A 26957-nucleotide genomic window follows, 5' to 3' on the forward strand; every position below is an offset into this window, starting at 1 on the left:
CTTATGGAAGTGAATGTTGAAAACTAAAAATAAATTAATTATTTTTTTTTAAAAAAAAAGGTGATCAGGATAATAAGGGACCCAGGACAACATAGGCAGGTATGAAAGGGCCCCATCTAGACGGTGTGGAACCTAAAATAAGTCACACTGTGTGTGTGTCCTGCTAACCTCCACCCTCAATACTTTTATATCAGGTTAACATGGAACATCAAGGAAAACCCTGAATGGGTAAGAGTCACACAAAGCCAACCTCAGAAGTCACCCGCTCCTATGTTTTTATTTTATAGCTAAGGAAAATCTAAGCCCAGAGAGCTTAAATGACTCATCCAAAGTCACGCATCTAGCAAGCAGCAGAGTGAGGATTCAAACTCAGGGCCTCTATGCCTTTCCAGTCATTCTGGTTTCTTGCATACCATATGACCTGAAGCAAAGTCTAAGAGAAACCATAAAAATTCGTTCTCTAGGAGTGTCACATGTAATTTGCTTTTTTGCTTTGGGGGCATACACACATACTTTTTATTAATCCAAGTCTCACCTTTATGGCCATAAATTTCTGGAGGCAAATCATAAGGCACAGGAAAAGAGGTTGCTGGCTCCCGATTTTCTGAAAAGACTTTCCTCTTGACTTTGAAGGTATCCATGCCCTGATGAAACACAAGGTGATATTACTAAGGTATCCAAAATTCTGGGAAAAGAGATGCTTTATGGAACAACTGTATCTTTTATGAAATTTACTATCCAATCCAAGTTGGTTCAGGAAGTTAAAAAGCCCTGAGAAGCCAAATATTTTCCCCTACATTCCCACCCAAATCATCTTTTCTATTCTTTTATCTAAAACGTTACCTAAAAGGAAGAGAGGCTCAAGCAGGAAGAATCTAAAAGCAGATAATGCCTGTACAAATTTCATAGAGAGAAAATGGAACCAATTTTAGGCATCACAACCCATTTTCACCATAATCCCACATAAAGTTTGTAGAGAGCTCATGTAACTCACTGTGCAAAAACACCTCCAAGTACATTATTACCAATTTTCCAGACAAGCACTGTCACAATAATAGGCTACTTGTAGTAGAATAAGGTGGAGGATGTGACTGCAAAAGTCCCAGCAGAGGTAGCAAGAGCCTGAGCCTGAGAATTTGGGGGATGGCAGTAGGGAACAGAGAGGAGAGAATAGAAACGAGATACAGTAAATAAAGGGGCCAGAGAGCATCCCACTTCCTGAATTCACCAGAGATGAGCTCTGTGATATGAGTTTTGAAGAGACTTCAAATTATCTAGTTGAAAATCCTCATTCTGTGGTTGAGGACACAGAAGCTGAGAGAGGGGATGGAAACTGCCTAGGGCCAAACAGGTAAGACGGCCATCCAGGTCTCCTGACTAAATTCAGTGGGACGCTGAAGATGAGGAGAAGGTTAAAGATGATGCTGAGGTTTTGAGACCAGATGATTAGGAGGAGTAAAGCAGTAGAGCTGACACCATGCTTTTTACAACTCACTTGGCTTTGTTACTTTAGAGGGCAGTCTGAAGAGGAAGACTGATAGTGTCTTAGGATTATACAAAGAGAAGCACGCAGAACAGGGTCCAAACTAGACCAGGCTTTGAAGTCATGGTTTACCCTTTTGGGAAAAGTTTAGACATGAAGCTGGAAAACAGGTGGCTAAAAGAATACTAATTAAATTTGCCATGGCATTCGTTTATTATCCAAGAGAAATTATCTTTAATGATACAGCATAGTCACTTATGTAGCATCAAATTAGAAACTGAAAAGCTAGGTGGGACAGTAGATTGAGTGAAAGAAGAAGACCTGAATTCAAATCTCACCTCTGACACTTACTAGCTGTGTGACTCTGGGTAAGCCACTTAAGCTTTGTTTGCCTCAGTTTCCTCAATTGTAAAAGGAGGATAATAATAGCACCAACCTCCCAGGGCTGTTGGGAGGATCAAATGAGATAATAACGTGTTAAGTGTTTAGCACAATGCCCAACATTAACTGATGGCCTCAAAGATAGCTTCTAGCTCTAATGTTATGATCTGATGTTGCCTTGAATTTGTACCCATGCAGGAGGTGCACAACGAGTGACCAGAACATTTTGAAAATATTCCTCTTAGTGGAAATATTTTTTAACTCTTAGTATGGCCAGAGCTACTTCAAAGTTCTTTGCGTTCTTGTGGCCATTATGACTTTTAAAAAAATATTCTTTAATATTCTTTTTTTAAATTTTCAATTCCAAATTTTCCCCCTCCCCCTCCAGTCCATCTCCCACTCATTGAGACGGCAAGCGATACGATACTCATTATACGCATGAAATCATGCAAGATATATTTCCATATCAGCCATGTTGAAAAGAAAAAGCAAGAAAAGTAAAGAAAGTAAAACAAAAAATTGCAATCTACATTGAGTTAATCAGTTTTCTCCCTGAAGGTGGACAGCATTTTTTAGCACGAGTTCTTTGGAAGTGTCTTCTATCACTGTAATGATCAGAGTAGCTGAGTCTTTCATAGTTGATCATTACAATGTTTCTGTTGCTGTGTACAATGTTCTTCTGGTTGCGTTCACTTCAACTTTATACCAGTTCCTATAAATCTCACCAGGTTTTTCTGAAACCATCACCTTTATCACACTGGTATTCCATCACAATCACATACCACAATTTGTTCAGACATTGCCCAACGGATGAGCATCCCCTCAGTTTCCAATTCTTTGCCAACACAAAAAACAACTGCTATAAATATTTTTGTACATGTGGGTCTTTTTCCTTTTTCTCGGATTCTCTTTGGGGCACAGGTCTAGTTCGAAAGGTATGCAGAGTATTATGACTTTTTTGAAATGAAGTTGATAATCCTGCTGAAAGTACCATAAAAACTTCCAAAAGGCAATGATACTGGAGATTTCTGCAGTAGGATTATAGCAGAAAGTCTGGTTTGAGAGTTTAAGAGGGAAGTAGAGCCCACATTTGGGGCTAATTCTCACTCACAGAACAAAGTAACTAATGATCCAAGGAGGACAATGATAGTCAGTGAAACCATTTCTACCCCAAATACCCAGCATGGAGATTGTCCCAGGGCATTTTTGTGTGGAACTGAGAGGAAGGTGATTAGGGAAACAACCATTCACAGCCTGACATCAGTGTAGTATCTTTAAATCAACCTGGTACTGCTCCTTTTCCCTAAAGCCCTACCTCTTGCATTCAGCATAGACATATTCTGGCTCACAGGGCTAAAAGGGATATTCATGATCATCTTGGGCAATAATTTCACTTTACAGGGGAGGAAACTGAGGCCCAGAATGGTTAAATGACTTGTTCAAAGTCATAACAGTAGACTATGGAGGAATTTCACTGACCTTATAGAGTAGGAATCAGACATGATTTAATTCAACTCCTCTTATTTTAAAAATGAGGAAGGAAGGACGCAAATATTTATTATGCATCTACTAGGGACAGCTAGGTGGTGATGTGGATAGAGCCCTGGGGCTGAAGTCAAGAAAACCCGAGTTTAAATTTGGCCTCAGTTGCTTAAAAGCTCTGTGACCTTGGACAAGTCATTGACTCTTTGTTTGCCTAAGTCTCCTCATCCATAAAATGAGGATAATAATTGCACCTAACTCCAAGGGCTGCTGTGAGGATCAAATGAGATAATAATTGTAGAGCACTTAGTACAGTGCTGGGCACACAGTAAACACAAAATGTTTAAAAAACAAACCCTTCCCTATCCCTGTCTGCCTCAGTTTCCTCATCTGTAAAATGGGGATAATAATAGCACCTACCTACAGGGTTGTTTCAAGGATCAACCAAGATAATATCTGTAAAGTGCTCAGCACAATACCTGGCACATAGTAAGTACTGTATAAACGTTAGCAACCATCATCATCTTCATCATCAACATCTGCTATGTTCCAGGCACTGTGCTAAGTACTTGGCAAATATTCTCTCATTTGACCCTTAAAACAATCCTAGGAGGTAGCTGCTATTATTATGGCCATTTCACACCTGAAGAAACTGAGGCAGACTAGAGGTTAAGTGACTTACCCAGGATTACACAGTTAGCAAGTGTCTGTGGTCACATTTGAACTCAGGTCTTCCTTATTCCAGGGCCGGTGCTCTATTCATTGTGTCACTTAGTGGCCTCAGAGAGCTTAAGCAACTTGTCCCAGTTGGCAAGTTAACAGAGATAGGATTCAAATTCGGGTGTCCTGATTTAGCGCTCATCCTATCCACAGGGCTGAGAGAAACCCTGATGCATTCTCCCTTGTGAGTCATGCAGCAGGTAGGACCCATCAAAGGATCTGAAATATGTTATGGGAAAACCAGGTCAACGTGAGAAAAATGTGCAATGCATTCAAACTGGAAACATTTGAGAAGAGAAACAGGTTGCAGGCTAATGGCCATCACAGTCACTGTTAAATATTTCCTGGAAATTCAGACAGAAGCCATTTTCTTTTTCCTTTTCTTTAGTCACCATGGATAGACTCTCACAGCTTCCTAAGCTCACTACGATTCACTTGACACTCAGATCTGCCGTCCTACACATCTTGCCATGTGTTTCTGCTTTGTTGTGTCTATCTGGCTTTCTATTCAAAGGATGGTTGGCTCCATCCAATTCTGACAAGAGCTAATAAGCATTTTTGTCCCTGCAGTGCCATTTTTGTTCCAAATTCTAGGGTTTATCATAAAGGGGATTCTTTCTCCTTCAATCTGTTTGTAAAATAATTTCAGGCCTTCAGCTAATTATTCTTATTTATTTGTCATCTGCAGTATTCCCGAGCATTTCTGAAACCAAAGGAGATGCTTCTATGCTGCAGATGCTTCTATGCTAGAAAAGATAATGCAATGCATAAAACACCAGGTGAGAGGGAGGATGCATCTCATAGCTCAGAAATTGCCAGCTATTTCCTCTAATTGCTTTGACAGTGAAAGACCTCATCAGCTCTGCACCTATTTGAGCTCCATAGCAAAGTTCCATCATATGGCACAAACAGCATGAATCTCAAACTGCATTCCATTTTTTGTGATTATGGGGGGGGGGACAGGGGGAGGAAGTGGGTGTTTACATTAGACACAAACTAAAGCAGTATGCTCTACATAGAAACCTACACACAGGTTAACGTTTTCCTTCCAGAAATAATGCTCAAAGAACATTACTGAATCCTCCAAGAACACGCTGTTCAAAGATGTAGCAGCTGACAAGGAATTAAGACAATGATAGTCATCAGCTTGCATAACAACCAATCATAATAAAAGTTCCCAGTTCCATGGTGCATTATGGTTTCTAAAACACATTTACACATCCCTTCAGCCCAACCCTACCTTCTTCCAAACTTCCCTGTTACTGTCGAGGGTACCATCATTTTCCTAGTCACTCACCTCCAAGAATCTAAGTGTCATCCTCTGCTCCTCACGTGCACTTTCCCCACATGTCCCAACTGTTACCAAGTCTTCCCGTCTCTACCTTCCCAACATTTCTTGTATATCTCCTTCTCTCCACAGCCATAACCACCACCCTGGTAGAAGCACTCATCATCATACTTGTGGATTACTACCACAATAGTTTTCTGGTTGTTCTCTATCTCTAGACTCTCCCCATTCCAGTTCATCCTCCACTCATTGGCAAACATGATCTTTCTACGAATTGCAGGTCTAACCATGTTGCAGTTCAGTCATTTTTCGGTTGTGTCTGACTCTTTGTGACCCTATTTGGGGTTTTCTTGGCAAAGATACAGGAATGGTTTGCCATTTCCTTATCCAGATAATTTTACAGATGAGGAAACTGAGACAAACAGGGCTAAGTGACTTGGCTCAGGGTTACACAGCTAATAATCTGAGGTCACATTTGAACTTAGGCCTTCCTGACTCCAGGACTAGTGCTCTATCCACTGTACCACCTAGCTCCCATGTTATTCCATTTATATAATTTCAAACTGCTTGTCAAAATGACCATACAATTTCAAAGCTTCACCAACAATTCATTAGTGTGCCTATCTTTCCACAATCCCTCCAACTGACTTTGGCCATTTTTTGTCATTTTTGCCAATCTGCAGGTTGTATGAGACGACACCTCTGGTTGTTTTGATTTACATTCCTCTTATTATTAGTGATTTGGGGCATTTTTTCACATAATTTTGAACACTTTGCAGCTCTTTTTTGGAGAAGTGTTTGCTCATATCCTTTAACCATTTATCTACTGGGGAATGGCTACTAATCACATATATACATGAATACATGGATGAATGGATAGATAAAAATCTCGAATGTCTTGTTCAGTCGTTTAGTCATATTTAACTCTTCCTGACCCAATTTGGGGTTTTCTTGGCAAAGATACTAGAGTGGTTTGCCATTTCCTTCTCCAGCTCATTTTACAGTTGGGAAACTGAGGCAAACAGGGTTAAGTGACTTGCCTAGGGTCACACAGCTAATAAATGTCTGGATTTGAACTCAGTAAGATGAGTCTTTCCATGTCCAGCCCTGGTACTCTATCCACTGTGCCACCTAACTGCCAGTACATCTTAAGATATCAAACCCTTATTACTGAAATCTGACACAAAATTTTTTTTCCCCATTTGACGACTTCCTTTCTTATCCTAGATGCATTAAAGTTGTCAGTGCAGAAGGTTTTCAATTTCAATTTCCCTCTTGCTTTAAACATGGCATTATTATCCTTCTGTTACTTTAATATTTTAAATACTTTTAATACTTTAATATTTTAAAGGTAGCCCTGTTCTCACTAGCTCTCTTCCCCTCACTACCAATCCCCTCTTCCCATTTGATATTCCCCCTTTCTTTTCTCCTCTTCAACTGGTCCTATTCCTTAGTTTTTAGGTATCATTTTTTGGTGCCCCCTTCCAAAGAGGATTTCTCTTACTCTCTTCATTATCCATCCATCCTCTGTTTACTCTAGACTTTTAGTTTCTAATTCATAATACCTATAATTATGTGGTCTGTCTTCTCTGCACTCTTAATGCTATCAAAGCTTCAAAGGCATCTGCTCTAGGCTCTCTGCCCTGTAGGTGCTGTCTGCCACTGCCATCTAGGGTCTGCCCCATGGATTTCCCTTTTCCATTGCAGCCTCATTTCCAGAACAATGCCAATTATTCTAGGCATCAGAGAAGACACCTGTGGTAGGACCCTTCCCCAACCTTGATAATGCAGTCCACTATTGCTCTGTATCCTCTCTTGCTAACCTTTTTTTTTTTTCTAGACTTGCCTGGGATCTCTTTGCTGGGTCCACACTCCCCCGCTCCCCCAGGTGCCAGTTGCTTCCCAGAGGTCCCAAATCCTCCCCTCCACCCCCAAGGACAAGTAGACTTTTCATGCACCAAAGTTCCCAGGCAACATCCAGTGTAAGGTCCTCATCTACACCAATACTCTCTCTTCACTCATACGAGTCATTCATCAGTGAAAGCCCCTCTCACTTTCAAAGTAAAGCCTCCTTCCTCCTCTAGCCCCCATTCTTTTCAATCTTTGCTTTATCTTCTACAACCACTCCCCTGTAGGCTGTTCTCTGAGACCAGAGAGATCACCTTCCCCTCACTGCTAGCCTTGACTTAACCCCTGGCACATCCCTCACTCCCCTCGGATCCCCTTCCCTTCTCTCCCCCTTTTATATACTTTTCTATGTTATAATGTGGGTCACACAAAAGTATTCACTTGTAGGAAGGGCGTTGCCAGATTCTGTCCATAATGCCCCCTTGTCTGTCTCTTTACTGTTACCTCCACCAAATTTCGGCCTTCAACTCTGTCCCTTTGTATACATTTAAAAAAGAGTCTCTTACTGGTCCCTCTATTCTCACTTTGTTGCTGTGGCTGTCCTTGCCTGCTGCATTTATTCACTCCTCCTGCATTTCTGCTGTTTGATGTGTTTGAGAAGCACAGAAACTCTTCAATTCTGGTTTTCTTTCTAAAAATGTTTTAAACTCTTGCTTATATTTTCGAATGCCCATCTTTTTTTCCTGTACAGTTAAGCTCAGATTTGCAAGGCAGGTCACCCTGGGCTGCATCCTGAGCTCTGCTGTTCTTCAAAACACATCATTCTCTTCCCTCCTATGTTTTCCAGCGGGGGCAGAACAGTCTCGCATTGTTTGAATGTCTTTTTCTTTGTATTTGAAGGTCTTTCTCTGGATTGCTTACAGAACTTGTTTCTTTATTGAACTGCTAAATTCAACCACCATGTATCTTGGAGTGTGCAGAGTTGGCTTTGGTTCAGGTGACCTGTGAATTCTTTCCATTAGAACTTCATTTTTTTATGTTCAGTTCAGGGCAATACGCTTCTTTTATTTCCTTCATCATGGTGTTAAGATTTCTTTTGTTCTCGGAGACCTATAATTCCTAGGTTTTCTCTGTGCATCCTGTCTTTGAAATCCATGTGTTGCGTGCATAGTGAGCTTATTTTTAATGTTTTTTTCCTCTTCTTCTGGGTTGTCTTTCACTTCTGTGCATTTGCATTCCCTATCTATTGTTCTCTCTTTTGTTTCTTTGGTGAGGTTAACCCTTGAAGATTCAAGTTTTTTCTATTCTGTTCATTCTTTCTGTTGTATAGGCCATAAATTTTTCTCTCATAAATCTCCCTTCTCCTCTAAACCACTCAAGATTAGCATAGGGTGGTCCCGTGCTCTCCTCAAACTCCACAGGATCCTCTGTTTCGTCAAGTGACATATCATTTTCCTTTGTTTTGCAGTATTTATTCATAGATGCCTCATGGATGTGGAGGCCATATTTCCTTCTATTGTTAAGTTTTTCCTGTTGTTTTATTGGTTTATGTTTGAGGTCTTTGAGTTTTCTTCTTCCTAAAATCTTTTGTAATTTCAGTCCACCCCGCCCCCCCCCATCTTCTTTACACTCACTTTCTGACTACTTGCCTTCTGACAGTGGTTTTCCTTGGGAGCTAGGTCTCAAATCATCTCAGCTTCTTTCTGCACTGGTTCATCAGCCTAGGCCTCTAACGTAGCTGATTTTTCTCAGAATTGGACCCAGTTGAGTACTGTGCCCTTTTTCTTGGGTTTGGTTGAGTAATGCATAGTTCCCCACATGCTCAGTGTCCTGTCCTGGTGATCTGTCTCACTCCGTTTGTTTCTCAGTTCTCTGGTCTGGCACTGGCAGTTCACAACTTTGCAGCACTGGTGCTTTCAGACTGCAGCTCCCGGCAGGCTTCTGAAGGGCTATGGCCAAGCTGGCTGTCAAGGTATGAGCAAACATCAGCAGCCTGGAGCTGGGGTCTCCATGGCTCTGGAAAGAGTAATGGGGCACCAAGCTGCAATGGTGGAATTTGATGCAACCCTATGTTGTGTCTTTGGACCTGCTGGTGCTGCCCTGATGCAGGTAACAGGGGAAACAGAGAAGAAGTGCTGAGGGAGCTCAGGGTTTAATGGTTAAATGGTTAAAGCTCCTGAGTTTAATGGGATTCCTTTTTTTAACCTTCTGGGAGGATTCTGGGGGTCCTAAACCATGGAAACAGCCGAAGCTACTTTATATTTGGCACATAATTTCTATTTTGGAGAAGTTTGAGAGGTCAAAGGTATGGGAGAATAGTCCATCAATTCACTGCTCATGTGACCCAGAAGTTTATCTAGTGTTTTAAGATTTGCACATTGCTTTACAGATATTATCTAATTTTACCCTCATAACAACCCTGGTGATTGTGCTATTATTTCTAGTTTACAAATGAGGAAACTGAGAAAAATAGGTTAAGAGACTTGTCCAAGTTCACACAGCCAGTAAAAGTCTGAAGCCAGATTCAAACACAGGTCTGCTAACTGCAGGTCCGGTACTCTGTCTACTGACTAGCTGCCTCACATTAGTGAGTGACTTGAGATCATATGGCTAGTAAGGGACAGAGGCAGTGTTTGTTATCAGGTCACTTCACTCCAAGTCCAAAGTCCTTTTCACCATTCCTCACTATCTTCCAACACTATAAAGAACTGCAACAGATGACCCACATCCTAGATAGTTGACTTAGACCTAATCTGATGGTCACAGATTGCCTTTTGGAGTTGCTTCATCACATTTAAGAAGACTGACTCCAAAATTCCTGGAGTATTCACTCATTGACATAGAAGGAACATTTCTTACACCAGAGTTTTGTAGGTCTACCATAGTATAAAGAATAGGATACCCAAGCATCTGCTGTATGGTGAAATTAGTCAAAGGCAACTTTAAGCAACTGCTGTGGGCCTCTTGAGGAAGGAAAACTTGAGCAAACTTCAGCAGATATGGATGGAGCATGTGGCTGAGCCTGGGGACCATTTTTTTTTTCAATCACTGGCCTTTCTCCTAGACCGGGCAGATGCAACTAGGGGGTTTGCTAAAGCTCACTCTCCCAAGGGAATAAAGGAATGAGACACCATACACAGGCATCTAATAAAGTCCAGCAAAACCCTGACAGCCACAGACTCTCACCTGAGGGCGGGTGAGACCCAGTGCTTCCTGATACCACTGGATACAGAGCTGAACACTAACTTGGTCTCTCTCATACCAGTCCATCCTCCACTATCATGCATGGTACCATACGTGGAATACTCTCCTTATCTCTGCCTCCTGACTAGCTTGGCTTCCTTCAAGTCTCAACTAGAATCTCACCTTCTATAGGAAGCTTCCCCCTAAACTTTCTCAATTCTCATACCTTTTCTAAGTTGATAATTTACAATTTATCCTGACATATTATTTGTAAAGTTGTTTCCCTATTGTCTCCCCCATTAGACTGTGAGCCCCAGAAAAAGGCAAAAGACAATCCCTGCTTTCAAGAGGCTCACAGTGTATCTTTTATCTTTTTCCGAATCCCTAGAACTCAGGACAGTGTTTGGCACATAGCAGGTGATTAATAAAAGTCTACTGACCAATTGATTTGACTATTCCTACACTTATTTGTTCTATCTTTTGTCTTACCAAGTTTTTGGGTTGTTGTTATTCAGTCATATCTGACTCTTCCTGAACCCATTTGGGGTCTTCTCTCCCATGCCTTTTACAGATGAGGAAACTGAGGCAAACTGGGTTAAATGACTTGCCTAGGGTCACACAGCTAGTAAGTGTCTGAAGCTGGATTTGATCTCAGGAAGAGGAGTCTTCCTGATTCTGAGTCCAGTACTCCATCCACTGCATCAGCAGGGGCTAGTTTTAAATCACCAGCTAGCTTACTCTCCTAAAACCTCCAAATGAATCACTACTTAACTAAAAGTATAATACAGGGAAAAGAATATTGGATTTTGAATCAGAAGACCTGGATTCAGGTTATAGCTCAGCTACTTTGAATAAGTTAACCTCTCTGGGCCCTGATTACCTGATCTATAAAATTAAGAATCTGGAATAGATGATCTCTAAAGATCTCTTCCAATTCTATATCTATTAACTAATAACAAGAGTAGAATTACCTCCAGGTATTCTCACCAAGCAATGAATCAACTGGCATTATTAAACTCCTATTACATGCAGAGAACTATGTGACAGGAGAGTGGGGATGCAATGACAAAAGCAAGTTTCTGAAACTCAGGGAATTTACACTCAGCCAAGGAAAACACCTACATGGTACATATGAAATGATACAAAAAATAGACACAAAGTGATTTGGAGGGAAGGATACTGGTAGCCAGGGAGATGAGGAAAGGAATGATGGAGAAGAGGGAGACTGAGTCTAGATTAGATGATTTCTTAGCTCCCTGCAGCCTCAAGGCCACATATGGCCCTCTAGGTCCTTGGGTATGGGCCTTATGACTGAATCCAAACTTCATAGAACAATCCCCTTAATAAAAGGATTTGTTCTGTAAAACTTGGACTCAGTCAAAAGGCCATGCTTGAGGACCTAGAGGGCCACATGTTCCCTCTTGGTGTCTATCTAGTCAGGCACACTGCAAAGTTGGGCTTATTTCTTCCAGAAAATGTGGTCTCATGTAAAAAACAATGAGTTCGAGAGTAAGAAAGCCCTGGATTGCCAATTAGTAAGCTATGTGATTGTGGGAAAATTATTAAAGGTTGCTGAGCCTCAGTTTCCCCTTTTGAAGAACAGGGAATTGCCGTGCCAATCAACTCAAGAAGGTATATAAAACCATACCCTAAGCCCTAAGATATTTATGTACTTGTTTGTTCTCTCTCTCTCTCTTCTCATATTCTCTCCTATTCCCCTCTCATATTCTCTCAATACCCACCCTGATATTCTTTCATTTTCTCTCTCCCTTACTCTCTTCCCCTCTCACTCTTTTTCTCTTCTCCTTCCACACCCTCCTCCCTGTCCCTGAACTAAGGCTTCTGGAGCATACTACATATGTTATGTACACACACACACACACACACACACACCCCCCCCGTTACACTATACTATATATATGTATATATGTACATTATCTCTATTTTACAGGGTTGTTATGAAGGTTAAATACAATAATTTTGTTGTAATACAAAATATAAATGTGAGCTATTACCTTAAGGTTCAATTATTTCACTCGAAAGGAGCAGAAAAATGGGCAATTCAGTATATGGTTACCTTGGAACTTCTAGCCTTCCCACTCAACTACTAGGATCTTACATGTTTTTGGGGTCCCCTCCCCATCCAAGTGGGTAAACACTGTCATTGCTGTCTCCTGGCATGAACTGAGAAATATCTCACACCTCTAAGAAATGTCACATATTACACTGGCCTGGAGCTCTGTGTGAGTACAGATACTTATTCTTACAGCTAAGAAGAATTTTTTAAAATTTCTGAGTTTCCTTTGAGGTGAAAGACTCAGCAACATTAAAAATGGAAAGGTCACCATAAGTAAAATTTACAGCAAAAGTATGTGTTCTGGAACACCTTGTGATCAAGGCAACTTATTAGCGTGAAGAACAAAAGTTGTAACACTGGTTGCTGATAATTCAGAAATGTGGGTGTTATGGACATGCAGTGCTCAAAGGTTTGCTACATTTAAGGTACAAAATAAAAAAAGATAGATTTTCTTTTCTTTTCTTTTTTAAAAAATTTTCTCTCTTTCTCTTGTATTACATCAGTAAAGTAGTACCAGCAAAGATTATTTAGCTGATTTGGTAATTCAGGAATTACCATGCCTTTAATTCCTGCTATTGGAAAGGCTGAGGTTGGTGAGTGGCTTGGGTTCAAGAATTCTGAGCTACAGTGGGGCTAATGCCAATCCAGAATCTGCATTAAATCTAATTTTAATATGGTAAGCCCCCTGGAATGGTGGGTCACAAGGCTGCCTATGGAGAAACAAAACAGCCCAAGCTGGGAAAAACGCTTCTGTAACCATCAGCATTCAAATAGGGGCTACACTTCTAGCTCAGGCAAGACTGGGAGATCTAGACTCAAAATAACAAAAATAAAAATCTTGAGAAAAGCCAAGTTGTTGGTGGTGGTGGTAGTGTTCAGTCACTTTTCATTCTTGCTGACCCTATTTGGGGTTTTCTTGGCAAAGACACTGAAGTTGCTTGCCATTTTCTTCTCCAGCTTATTTTACAGATGAGGAAACTGAGGCAAACAGAGTTAAGTGACTTGCCCAGGGTCACAAAGCTAGTAAGATTTGAACTCAGGAGGATGACTCTTCCTGACTCTAGCCCTGGCACTCTATCCACTGCACCATTAGCCATAAAGAAATGCTACCATGAGGCAGAATGGTGAAGTGGGAAAAGCCCGGTGTTTGGAGTTAGAGGATTTAGAGCAGAAAGGGTCCTGAGCTATCCAGTCTAGTGGTTCTCAAATTTTTGGTCTCAAGATCTCCTTACACTTTTAAAAACTACTGAGGATTCCAAAGCACTTTTGTTCTTGGGGTTGGATAAATTGATATTTACCATACTAGAAAATTTTTACATTTTATTAATTTAAAAATAAACCCATTACATGTTAACATAAGTAACATTTTTAATGTTAATGTTCAATGATATTTAATGTCAATATTTAATGATAAATAACTATATTTTAGAAAACAAAAAAAATTATTGGGATGGCATTGTTTTACATTTTTGCAAATCTGTTTAATGTCTAGATTAATAAAAGAGCAAGGTTCTCATGTCTGCTTTTACATTTAATCCGTTTTAATGCTGTTTTGGTTGAAGTATATGAAGGAAATTTGGACTGACAAAGAAAATTGAAAAAGGGAGAATATTAGTTGCTTTTTCAGATAACTATGGATATTCTTCTTTGATAATATGCCAAAACTGTACAAATGGTAGCTTCTTAAAGATCACTTGTAATGTGGAATTGGAAACCATATCAAAGAACTTTTCATATTGTGTTACATGCTCTATTAAAATCCATAGGTCTATCTGGCACTCTGAATGGATCTTTTACCAATACGTGATTGTATTAAAATTATGTGTTAGTTCCTTGGAAAATACTGGTTCAATGAGTTAAATCATCCAGATCTTGACACATTTCACTGTGCAATATCAAAAAATCACATTCGCTAATATGATCACCAATCGCAGAAAAGTCTTTAAATATCAGGAAACTGTCAAGCTCAAAGTGGCAGATACATGTTTCCAAAATTCTAATTTTCAATTGAGAACTTGATTGTTGTCACTAGCAATGAATTCTGTCAGTTCTTTTCCTTGAGGTGACAGGCTCATTTCATTCACTCTCAAGAAAATGTCTGCCAATTACTCAAGTAGCCATGGTCTGTCACTCATTCTTTCAAGTAAAAATCATGTTCCATGAAAAAAGTGATGACTTTAGCTCACAACTCACACAACTGTACAAGCGTTTTTCACAAGACAACCACTGTACTTAGGTACGTGGCAGGAAGACCTATTTTGTCACAGAATATTACATGTACTCAAGGCTGAGATTTAATAAACTTAATAATATTTGTTGTTTCACTGAGGACATTCTTAAGCAAAATTGGATTCTTTTTTATCTTCTGTGAGTGGCTGGTAGTAAAGAATGCAATTACTAATAGCATAGTTTGTTGCCACTATTATGATTCATGCTAAGACACCAGAAGTCTGAATCAATATTGCTTTTGCAAGATCAGTACAAATGTCAACACAGTGGTTCCAGGATAAATCATAAAGTTCAAAATACCTATTCGACACTTTGAATATTGATGTACCACTCGTGTTTGTTGCCAAGCATTCTCATAAAAGAAGATCTTCAGTGATCAGTTGGTATTAATAATATTGGACTCATGCAAGCAAAATGTCATATCCAGTCACATCTACAGATTCATCCATTTTAAGGCAAAAGTACAATTCTGCAGAACTCAGTCTTCATGTCTTCTTTTTGTTTTACTATATTTTTTATTTATTTTGTTAAACATTTCCCAATAACATTTTGACATTCACTTTTTTAAATTCTGAATTTCAAATTCTCTCCCACCCTCCTACCTCCCCTCTACCCATTGAGGCAAGCAATATGATATGCATTATACCTGTGAAGTCAGGTAAAATATATTTCCATATTAGTCATATTTTAAAAAGTAAAAGCAAGGAAAAGAAAATTAAAAAAAAATATAATTCAATCTGCACTCGGTCTTCCTGTCTACAGCTATCTCAAAAGTCACAAGTCATGCAGCCTCTGGAAAACTCCATTGTATATTTGTGAGAGAATGACAGTGCAAAAGGCAAGAAACAACTGAGTATTATTATGAAAACAGTTTTGACCTCAAGGACCCCCTGAAAGGTTCTTGGGAACTCCCAAGGAGCCATGGACCATACTTTGAGAACCAATGACCTCGTCCAGCCTTTTTCATTTTACAGATGAGGAAACTGAGGCCAACACAGCCTTGAGAGATGCCCCCAAAAGGCCTGGCTTAGTTCTACCACTTACTAACCATGTGACCTTAGGTAGCACACTGTTTCCTCTTCTTGAACTATTTTCCTGATCTGCAAAATGGGGTGAATATTTTCACTGAGTCTCACAGGACTGCTGTGAAGAAAGTACTCTATAAACTGCAATGTGCTACAGTAATAAAAGATATTTCCTTTTTTTTTTAAAATACAGGTTCTGTACCACAAACAAGGATTAGAGGTGTAAACTTATATACTCTTCTTGCAGAAATTATATGATGGCCTTGAATCTGCAAACTTAGGGGGAAAATATTTATTTTTAACTAGAGAAACAAAACTGGGAAGTAGAATCTTTGTCAAAGAAAAGAACAGTCTTTATTTTCTGATAGATGAATTGCTCTCTTGGCAAAAACAAAACGAAACAAAACAACAAAAAGCACAACAACTTTTGGAGGCAATGTGAAGATTCTGGCAATGAAAAACTGAAAAAATGAAAAAAATGGTATGAGAGTAATCTATCATCAAATGAAAAAAATTCAAAAGTTGACACTCAGATATGAAATCAAGATTTTTAAACTTCAATAACAGGCAAGTCTTAGTTGTGACTAGGGTTATCACTCACTGACATTTACTAATTTGTCTTATTATAGAGGTATCAAACTCACTTAAGAGAACCAAATTAAAATGCAATTGGGAAATCTTTAACAAACTATATAAAAATACAACATAGATAATATTAATTTGTGGTTTTCTAAAACAACATGTGCTTTCCATTTCTACTTGAGTTTGACACCACTAGTCTACTATGTACAAAGTAGATCTGATCATCTTTGTATTTTCTACTTTCCTATTTATTACATCTCCCCAACAAGTCTTGAAATCTCTTCATGGGCAGGGGATAGGCTTTCTATTTCTTTTGTATTCCCCATAGTTTTAGTATAGGACAATGCAGATAGGAAATGATAGTATGGGGCTTTGTGTGTAAGAAACAGATAACAAAGAAAATTCCTTTACATAAAATATCTGACCAGAAAGTATAAATAAATAGATTTTTAAGGTACCTAGCTTTTAACTTCTTAAGAAGGTTTTTAGCTATTGTCTAATATCCTTTTCACTAATGAGGAAACTAAGCCCCAGAGAAGTAAAATGATTTGCGGATAGACGATTATACAGGTTCTAAGTGGCAGAGCCAGCATTCAAACTCAGGTCCTACAATTTCAAATCCAGTGCTCTTAGTAACTAACGTTCATGAGGATAAACCCAAGGCATCACATTACCCAGAGATGCCTTTTCACTATGGTGATTATGACTTTATTTGTTTTTATTTGAAAATCAGTAATACTGCTAGTATGATAGATTTGATTAACCTCAGTTAACTAGGAATATTCCATTAACACAAACACCTATTTTCCCAACTGCTCTGGATAAAAAGAATGCATTATAAATAATACAGTGTATCCTAATCAGACCACATCTGGAATACTATGCTCTGGAATCCACATTTTAGAAAGAACAAAATGGAAAGTATTCAAAAGAAGAGCAACCAGAATGATGAAAGGCCTTGAGTTCATGCCATATGAGGACAGAGGAACTGGAGATGTTTAGAATGAAAAGACTTAGGAGAAACTATAGTCAACTTCAAGCATTTGAAGAGAGATATCACATAGAAAAGAGATTAGATAGGGTATAGAAAAGGCCTGACAAGTTTTCTTAGTTACTTAGGTTTGATTATGGAAGGAAATGAAAGACTTGAACACTGGACAGTTAATCAAAGGAGGTTCACATTGCTGAAATGCAAAGGATATTCAATAAGGATTCCCATTGAGGACACCGAATAGTTTCAGGTAAGAGTTAACTCTCCTGCCTCTAAACTGCCCATTGCTGTCTGCTAGCCAAGCATCAGTGAGAGCTGCAGCATTTCCTAACTTTTTTGTACTTTGGTGATCAGCAAGCTATGATGACAGCCTGAGCCTTTCGTCCCTTGAGTCAAGGAATCCTCAACCTTTTAGGGAAAAGGACCAGTCCAGCCCACATGGAGAGGACTATGGTAGATATTCCTCCTATCACAAGATGGCTCTGTTTGGCTTCAGAAGACGAAGCAAGAAGCAACAAGCAGAAGTTATAAAGAAGCAAACTTAGGCTTGAAAAAAAAATCCTAAAAAATGAAAGCTAGCCAATAGCGCAATGGGAAGTTGAGGTCTTTGGGGAAAATTCTGAGTCTATTACTGTTGTAATGACTGTGATCTGATAGAAAGTCAGTATATTAAGAGGTGAGAAATCTCGTTCTTCCCCAGACTACTATTTCCTTGATTGGAAGAAAGAACTGTATCCCCCTTTCAGCCAGTTAATGGCAATTCAATTCAACAAGCTTTTATTAAATTATGGCTAAAAGCTGCTCAGAACCTAGCCTAGCATCTTTTGGCCATTACTCAATGAATGTCTGTTGAATCGAATTGTCACTAACTAGCTGAACAACAAGCAAGGCACTTCATCTATCTAGCTTGATTATCTTCTCAATAAACTGAAGAGGCTGGACTAAATGATCTCTAAAACTCCTTCTGGTTTTAATATTTTGTGATTCTAAATATACTATGGTTAAAAAATAGTTTAATGTTGGCCAACTAATAGACAATATTAGCAGAATTACTGTTCACCACAAGGCATAGTGGATTTAGAAGTGGTCAAGGAGTCAGGAAGACCTGGATTCAAGCTATACCTCTGATACATATAAACTGTTTGACCCTCACTTAACCTCAAATAGCCCAAGGCAACTGTCTATTGACTATAAGTTATAGAGGAGGTACTGACCTGCATTTGCGGAGGCAGTTTCCTCATCAGGGAGTTATACCTGTGAAATCAAAAGTCTACTTCCTATCTCTATTATTGTGGTTGTTCAGTCTTTTCAGTCATATTTGACTCTTCATGACTGCATTTGGGGTTTTCTTTAGCAAAGATACTAGAGTGGTTTACCATTTCCTTCTCCAGCTCATTTTATAGGGGGAAACTGAGGTAAACAGAAAAAAGTGATTTGCCTGGGATCATACAGCTAGTAAATGTCTGAGGCTGAATTTGAACTCAGGTCTTCTTGATTCCAGGCCTGGCACTCTATCCACTGCATCACCCAGCTGCCTCATCTCTCTCCCTATCTAATAATAAAAATTAGCAGGAAGATTGGTCATATCAAGGACTTAATGAGAATCAAAATTCAAGAAAATTCCTATTTTTCAACTATTTAAATTAAAGAGTCCTTGACCTTTTGGGGTATAAAACCCTTTGGCACTCTGATGAAGCCTACAGACACCTCAGAATAATAGTTTTACATGCATAAAACAAAATGCATAGAATTCTAATTTCATTTTTATTGAAATATAGTTATCAAAATTTTTTTAAAAATTAAGTTCACAGGCCATAGATTAAAAATCTCTGATCTAAAAAAATCCTTGATCTAATCTAACACAAAAGATAAATCATGAAATCAAAAGTCAATTCACACTTCAAGACAACTGGTTCTTCCGTATATGGAGAGACCATTTACTAATAAACATTTTCCAATAGCCCTTAGTTTGCCCCATGCAGTAACCATGCATTCTGTATATGATCATTCTTTTTAGAAGAGTAAATTCTTGACCTCACAGACAAAAACATTATATTGTAAGAGAGGAAGAGAAAAACCATTCCCATTTTACAGATCAGAAAACTGAGGGTCAGAGAAATATATATCTTACCCAAGATCACAAGAGTGATATAAGAAAGAACTAGGTTATTAACCCAAGTCCTCAGACTCCAAATCCACTGATGAAGTTTTTAAGTGTTGCTCCCTTAACTACATTATCCCCCTTAAAGTCAGTGGTTTTTACTGAATGATTTTGCATAGTAGGACTTTGGGGGAATGTGTACGTTACATCACAGCAGAACTCCCTGTACTAGAAAGACCTTAGTACAAGGCAAGAAGAATTGCGGGGACAAGACGTTTCTCATTGGGAACTCCCTCCTGCAATTCAATGAAATAATAGATTCCCCAAAAGGTTCTACTGTTATTTTAACTATTATGTAAATCTTGCAGTGTTATTTAATGTTCATGAGTTTATGCTCCCTAACTAAAATGTAAGATTACTGAAAAATGACAACCCTCTATACTACTCAAAAGCAACTGCTGATTTGACAGAATGATGCATTTAGGCACATTACCACAACACCAAAATCTATCCATTTTGAGGTTCCCTGACATTCAATTATAACAGTTTAAGAGAGGCTTAATCAATATCAATATGTGTCTTGGGCAGGACTACACTTGTGAAAATGCTCAGTACTTTCAATGCTCCCATATTACTCATTTACGTAAACCATTATCCTCCCAATGATCAACAGGGTAGAAGACTAAACATTTCCCAATCTACACTAATTCTTAAAAAAGAAACAAGAAAGAAGATTTATATATCAGGCATAGAAAGAGTATTGCTGAATCCACAGGCCAAAAGAGCAAGAATCTAAACATGGTAAATGCCTTAAAAATTAACACTGAAGAACACGATGTGGTTACTCCTTTCTCCAACTTTACAATCTAGCTGCAGATGTAAAAACAGACCAACTAGTTTGTACCTGGGGCGCACATGGAGATTAGTCTGTCATCATAGTCTTTGTATGTTCCTCACCCTGTTTCAAGAAGCAAAGGATATTGATTTGGCCAGTCACATGAAGAGAAGGGGGGGGGGGTTGGGGTGGTCCATAGATAACGGAACTCAAAGGCTACATACACTCTGTGCAAAGCACTTTGCCTACCCTCACTCAATGCTGCAAATCGCAGAAGACTTCCTATAACTCAGCCAAAAATGGACAGAGAAAAAACCCAAGAAGAAATTAGGGCAGTGCTGGTGGAACTGCCAATTGGTATCTTTTTGGAAAGCAATTTGGAATTACATAAAGAAAGTGACTAAAATGTACTTACTTATACTTTGATGTAAGTGTATATATGCTTAGATTTCATTGCTTAGGCATATAATCCAACAAGGTCACTGACAAAAAGAAAAGTTCTATATACAACAAAATGTTTATAGCACAACTTTTTGTGGTAGCAAAGAATTGTAAACAAAGTTAAATAGCTGTTGACTGGAGAATGCCTAAACAAATGTAGCACATGAAAGTGATGGAATTGTTGTTCATCCCCTTGTTTTCAAAGAGGACCAATGACATCATGGGTTGATATCCTGACTTGTGTGTGAACTGGATTTAAGTGAATAGAGGTCATCGAAGTCAAGGGGCAAGACAAAAGTCAGGATGACTGGAGATGGCCTGAGATGCAGTGGATGACCTAGGTGTCTTCAATTTTGACCAAGCTCTAAGCGCTCCACAGAGCCTTCTTCAACTGCTTTCATGGCTATTGGAACAAATGGTTCTCATCTGCCCATTCTGCTGGGGAAAGTCTTCACAAGCTTGGGGTAGACATCTCTCTGACTTATCAGGTGTTCAAGAACGACTAGCAGCTCTGATGTGAGGGCTTGCTGAGTCCTTTTCAGTGCTGCTCATTCCCCTTGATAGTCACCTGTCACCCAACTCTCACCTGTGGCTCCAAGAAGCTGTAGCATGCACAGCAGCCACACCTCAGTAAGCCATCTCCGCAGACGGGCTAAACCAGGCTGAGACTAACCAATAAACCTCAAATGCGCTTAACAAAGAAATGATGAATATGGAGAAAAGTGGAAAGACCTACATGAATGGGTACAAAATGAAGTGGGCAGAACTAGCAAAATAAGACACGCAAATGACTCCAATGATGTAAAAGAACAACCACAAAACCATCAAAACTGAAAGATGCTAAATCATCACTTCCAAACTTAGTCCCAAAGAAAAGATATGGGAAAACAGCCCCTTTCCAATTCCTTGCAGAGGTAAGGGTCCACAACTGTGGCACACTACATATATCATCAGGCTTTTCTGATGTGATGGATGGTTTTGATGAAATTTCTGGGAAGGATTAGGAGGAATCTAGAGAGAAATGTAGGTGATAGCAAAACAAAAGATATTAACAAAAATTTTTTTAAAGGAGTGAAGAGACAATACATTGATGAGAACTGATTAAGTGTCAAAGTGAAATATCTTCAAGAAGACAAGTTAAAAATATTGTTTTTCTCCATATGTATTTTAAGCCAAAAGTAATTGCTATATAAACAGGATGTAAAAATTCTGACTTCTCTGATAACTAGATGAACAATCAATTTATGATTTATATGCTATGGAACTTACAAATGCTGAAGGGAGAAAAAGAACTCCAAGTTCATAAGATCGGATCATCAGCTGGGTACCATTTTTCTCCAAAGCTCCCCAAGCAGCCTTAGATAAATTCGCACTGCAAAGACAAACAGAAAAACAGGCCTGGTTACGCAGAACAAAGCTTTTCATGCCTGTTCAACTTTCACAGCTAAAAGAAAATAACTTCAAAACAAAAAACCACACATTAGCTTTCCTGCAGAAATTAAAATCCTAGTGCATTACATAATCTTCAAGGACTGAATATTTAATCACAAGGTAACTTCGCAGCTCCTTAGAAAAGTCCTTAATGGCAACTAATCAAAATTTTTTTTAATTTAAAAATTTAAAGTACTTTGAAGGACATCTGAGTTAAAATAAGAAACCGTTGAATTTCTTACTGGTAATAAAAAGAACAACACAAATTTGTTTTACATCAACACTTTTCTTGTGAAACTTGCATATCTAGTGTATATTTTTTGGCTTGACAGCTAGATGGTATGATGCTAGACTTGATGGATAGATTGCCAGACTTGGAGTCATGAAGATCTAAGTTCAAATCCTGCCTCAGATATACAGCTATAGTGAGCAGGTCATTTACTCAGCCTCAATTTTCTCACCTACAGAATGGGTTATTATGAGGATCAACTGATAACATGTAAACCATAAAATTTTATATAAATGCTATTTCAGTTTTTAAAACTTTATTTTTTATTCTGAAAACAAAACAGAAAATTTCCAGATACAGCCAAACACACAAAAAAGGATTCTACATGAAACTATGAATCCCACTGTCATACCTGTTCATTTTTTAAAAATGTATAATAAAATCTATACATTACTTTCAAAACTGTCCTGCTTAGATTTCTTTCTGAACTTTTTTCTTTTATTTTCTTCTAAGCATCAAAAAATGTTACAATGGCTTTTTTTGAAGGCATTAATATTACTAATCCATACCCCTCCCCCCAAAAAAACAAGAAACAGAAAGGAAAAGAAAAAAAAACCACATATAACCAACACAGTCAGGCAAAACGAATTCATAAATCATATAGCAAACATCTCCAAAATGCACCTTGTGTCTATAGATTCTCTGGAGACATGACTGGTCACTTCATGTATCACAGTTTTTAAGTTTTCAGTAGTTTATTATTATCCTTGTACAAATTGTTTTTTCAGTTCTGTTCACTTAAATCTATTGTTCATACTCCCCAGGATTCTCTGAAATTGCCTCTTTTGTCATTTCTTATGTGCACTAATACTCCATTTTATACATAGATCACAATTTGTTTAGTCATTCTTGAATTCTCTAAGAGATCTAAGGAGCTCCCTTGAATTCTAATTATTTGCTTTTCCTTCCCCACCCCCAAGCAATCTTCTCTTTAGAATCAATAAATTTGTTTTGCTTGTGATTTTTCCCTTCCTAGTATTAAATTTTCTTTCATTCACCCTCTCTTCCCCACTCCCATCCATCATCTTTGCTTGATTCCTTGTTGAGATTGATGTAATTCTACACCAAACTCTGTGTGTGTGTGTGTGTGTGTGTGTGTGTGTGTGTGTGTGTGTGTGTAACCAACCTACCCTGGTCCATTTCAAATAAGAATGAGATCCTCTATGTCTACTTGCCCAACCCTTCCCTCCATGTTTTTATACTCTTCTCATGCATCCCAATTTTACCCATTTCTTCCTCCTGAAACATTGCCTTATTCCTTTTACCTTCTCTTCTCTTTCTTTTTTCAAACCCTCAGAACAGAACCAGCATAATCTCAGGTCCTCTGTTTTGTTCTTGTTGTTATAAATTCAGTTCCCTTAATCACCTTTGATCACATGAAAGTTATGAAGTGACACATTGCTTCTCCCTTTATTAGAATATTAACGCTACATCATCACACAGCTTCCTCCAATTGCCCAAATAAATTTAACCTGTCTAGGCTTTTTGAGACTTTGATGTCTGTTTCAAAATTACTATGCAGGTCTAATCTTTTCATCAGAAATGCTAGCCTATATATTCTACTCCATTAAAGGTCCATTTTCCCCCCAACAGGATCATACAGAGCTTTGCAGGTTTAAGTTATTTTTGGTGGTAAGCTCCTCTCTTTCACCTTTTAGAATACTGTATTTCAAGATCTCCTCTGGTTTTTAATAAAAGTTGTTAGCTTCATGTGATGCTTGCTGACTACAGTTGTTTGGTACATGAATTGCTTCTTTCTGTATGTTTGCAATATTTTTTCTTTGACACGACAAGCTCAGGATTTGGGGCCTTTTCCTTTTAGAGTTTCTTTCAGGGAACAGATTATTTCTATGTTCTATTTACCCTCTGATTCTAATAGGTGTGGGCAGATTTCAATTATGATTCCTTGAAATATAGTGTCTAGGATTTTTTTTAAAAATCATATTTTCAGGGAGTTCAATTCTTCGTTTTTGTACTTTGAATCAAATTTCATTTTCAGTTCTGAATTCTCTCACTTCTCTCTCCCCTATCCTCACCCATAAAGGGAAGAAAAATAAAATTTAATAGAAATATGTACGGTCATTCAAAAGAGATTCCCACATTAGTCATGTTTTACCCCTCACCCCCCCCCCAAAAAAAAGAGAAGAAAATATGTTTAGATTTGCACTCAGGTTCTATCAGCTCCTTATCTGGAGGGAAACAGCATGTTTCAACAAGTGTCCTTTGGAAATGTAGTTGATCATTGTATTGACAGGGTTATTAAATTACTAAAGCTGATTACCATTACAATATTGCTAGTATTGTATAAATTGTTTACTTTGCATCAGGGCATACACGTTTCCCTGAAACCTACTTTATAATTTCTTACAATACAACAGTGTTGAATCATATTCACATACCATAATTTGTTCAATCATTCCACAACTGATAGGCATCAGTTTAGTTTCCAATTCAATGCCACCACAAAAGATTATTAAATATTTTTGTATACATGGGGTATTTTCCTTTTTTTTTTTCTGATCTCTTTGAAGTACAGACCTGGTAGCAATATTGCTAAGACAAAAGGTACATAGTTTTAATAGCTTTTGAGTTGAAAATCACTTTCTAGAACTATTGCACTAACTCACAGCTTCAACAAACAGTATTAAAATACCTGTTTTCCCACAACCACTCCAGCATTTGCCATTTTCTTCTTTTGTCATCTTAGCCAATACGATAGGTATGAAATGGAACCATAGACTTGTTTTAATTTGTAGCATGTATCTAATTATTGGAGATTTAGAGCATTTTTAAAATAAAGCTACTGGCAGCTTGGATTTCTTCCACTGAAAACTGTCCATTCTGATCCTTTGAAGATTTACAGAATGAGGAATATTTCTTTTTTCTCATAAATTGGATTCAGTCCCCTGTATATCTTAGAAATGAGAAATTTATCATAGAAACTTGCAAAGATTTCTCCCCCAGTTGCCTGCTTCTCTTACACTTTTAGCTGCATTGGTTTTCTTCAAAACCTTTTTTAATTTAATATAATCAAAACGACTCATTTTGCCTCCTCTCCATACCCTATCATGAACTCTTCCACTAACCACTGATCTGACAAGTAATATTTTCCATGTTTCACTAATTTGTTTATCATCACCCTTTTTGTCTAAATCATGTAACATATGAAGATTATCTTGGTATATGATGTGAGATGTTGGTCTATAACTAGTTTCTACCTGACATTCTTAACCTTTTATTCCTCCAAACGAATTTTATTATTTTTTCTAGCTCTATAAAGTAATTCTTAGGTAGTTTGGTTGGTATGACATTGAATAAGTAAATCAATTTGGGTGGTATTGACATTTTTATTCTATTGGCTTTGTTGTACCCATAAGCAATTAGTATTTCTATAATTATTTAAATCTGTATTTTTGTGATGAATGTTTTGTAACATATATATAGTTTGTAATTCATATAGTTCTTATGTGCATCTTGGTAGGTAGAATTGCAAATTTTTTATATTGCCTGTAGTTATCTTAAATTTTTCTTTATTTTTTTTGTTAGAATTTGGTATTACTATATAGAAATGCTGATGTTTGTGTGGGTTTATTTTATATCTTGTAATTTCACTGAAATTGTTAGTTTCCACACATTTTCAGTTGTCTCTAGAATTCACTAAGTAAACTATCATATCAACTGCAAAATGATTGTTTTTGTATCCACTTTGCCTATGTGTATTCCTTCAACTTATTCTTCTCTCCTTATTGTTGTTAAAGCTTGCATTTCTAGTATGATATTGAATAGTAATGATGATAAAGGAAATTCTTGCTTCACCCTAGATCTTACTGGAAAAGCTTCTAGTTGATACTCATCACAGATAATGTTTGCTCTTGGTTTTAGAAAAATACTACTTATTTCAAGGAATACTTTGTTTATTCCACTGCTTTCTAGTGTTTTTTAGTAGGAATGGGTGTTAAATTTGTCAACAACTTTTTCATCACCTATTGAAATATTCATATAATTTTTATTAAAACCATCAGTTTTAATAAAATCACTTAGTTTTTCTAATACTGAACCAGCTTTGCATAACTAGTAAAAATACAGCTAGGTCATAGTGCAAGATCTGTGTAATATGTTGATGTAGTCTCTTTACAAATGTTTTATTTAAAAATTCTGCCTCAACAATCATTAGAGAAATTAGTCAATAATCATTAGAGAAATTTTCTCTTTCTGTTTTGACACTCCTTAGTTAAAAGTACCAAGAATATATTTGTGTCACAGAAGGAATTTAGTTAAGATCCATTTACTTTTTTTTTCAAAGAGTTTATGAAGTATTGGAATTATTCTTAAAGGTTCTGTAGAATTTATTCATAAATCTATCTGAACTTGGGACTTTTTGTTTTTCAGTTTCATTTACAGCTTGTCCATTTTTTCTAAGATAGAACTATTTAAATATTCTATTTCCTGTTCTGTTAATATTGGGCAATTTATCTTTTTGCAAACATTCATCCATTTCATTTAGATTGTCAGTTTTATTGGCAAATTTTTATTTTAAGTCCCAATAATCACTTTTATTAGGGCAGACAGGT

The 26957-nt window shown here is 37.8% G+C and overlaps 1 protein-coding gene across 9 annotated transcripts in view; it reads right to left on the reverse strand.

The window, feature by feature from the left end:
* TDP1 (tyrosyl-DNA phosphodiesterase 1) overlaps nt 1-26957 on the reverse strand; it is a 166252-nt gene that overhangs the window by 21808 nt on the left and 117487 nt on the right. For all 9 annotated transcript variants that reach the window (XM_021000225.2, XM_021000222.2, XM_021000224.2 and 6 more), the window contains 2 exons: nt 21936-22038; nt 536-644 (listed from right to left, as the gene is read on the reverse strand). In XM_021000225.2, the coding sequence (XP_020855884.1) occupies nt 536-644; nt 21936-22038 (212 nt within the window). The remainder of the gene's footprint in view (nt 1-535; nt 645-21935; nt 22039-26957) is intronic.

Source organism: Phascolarctos cinereus, unplaced genomic scaffold, assembly GCF_003287225.1.
Source record: "Phascolarctos cinereus isolate Bilbo 61053 unplaced genomic scaffold, phaCin_HiC Scaffold_3;HRSCAF=262, whole genome shotgun sequence".
Classification (NCBI taxonomy): Eukaryota; Metazoa; Chordata; class Mammalia; order Diprotodontia; family Phascolarctidae; genus Phascolarctos; species Phascolarctos cinereus.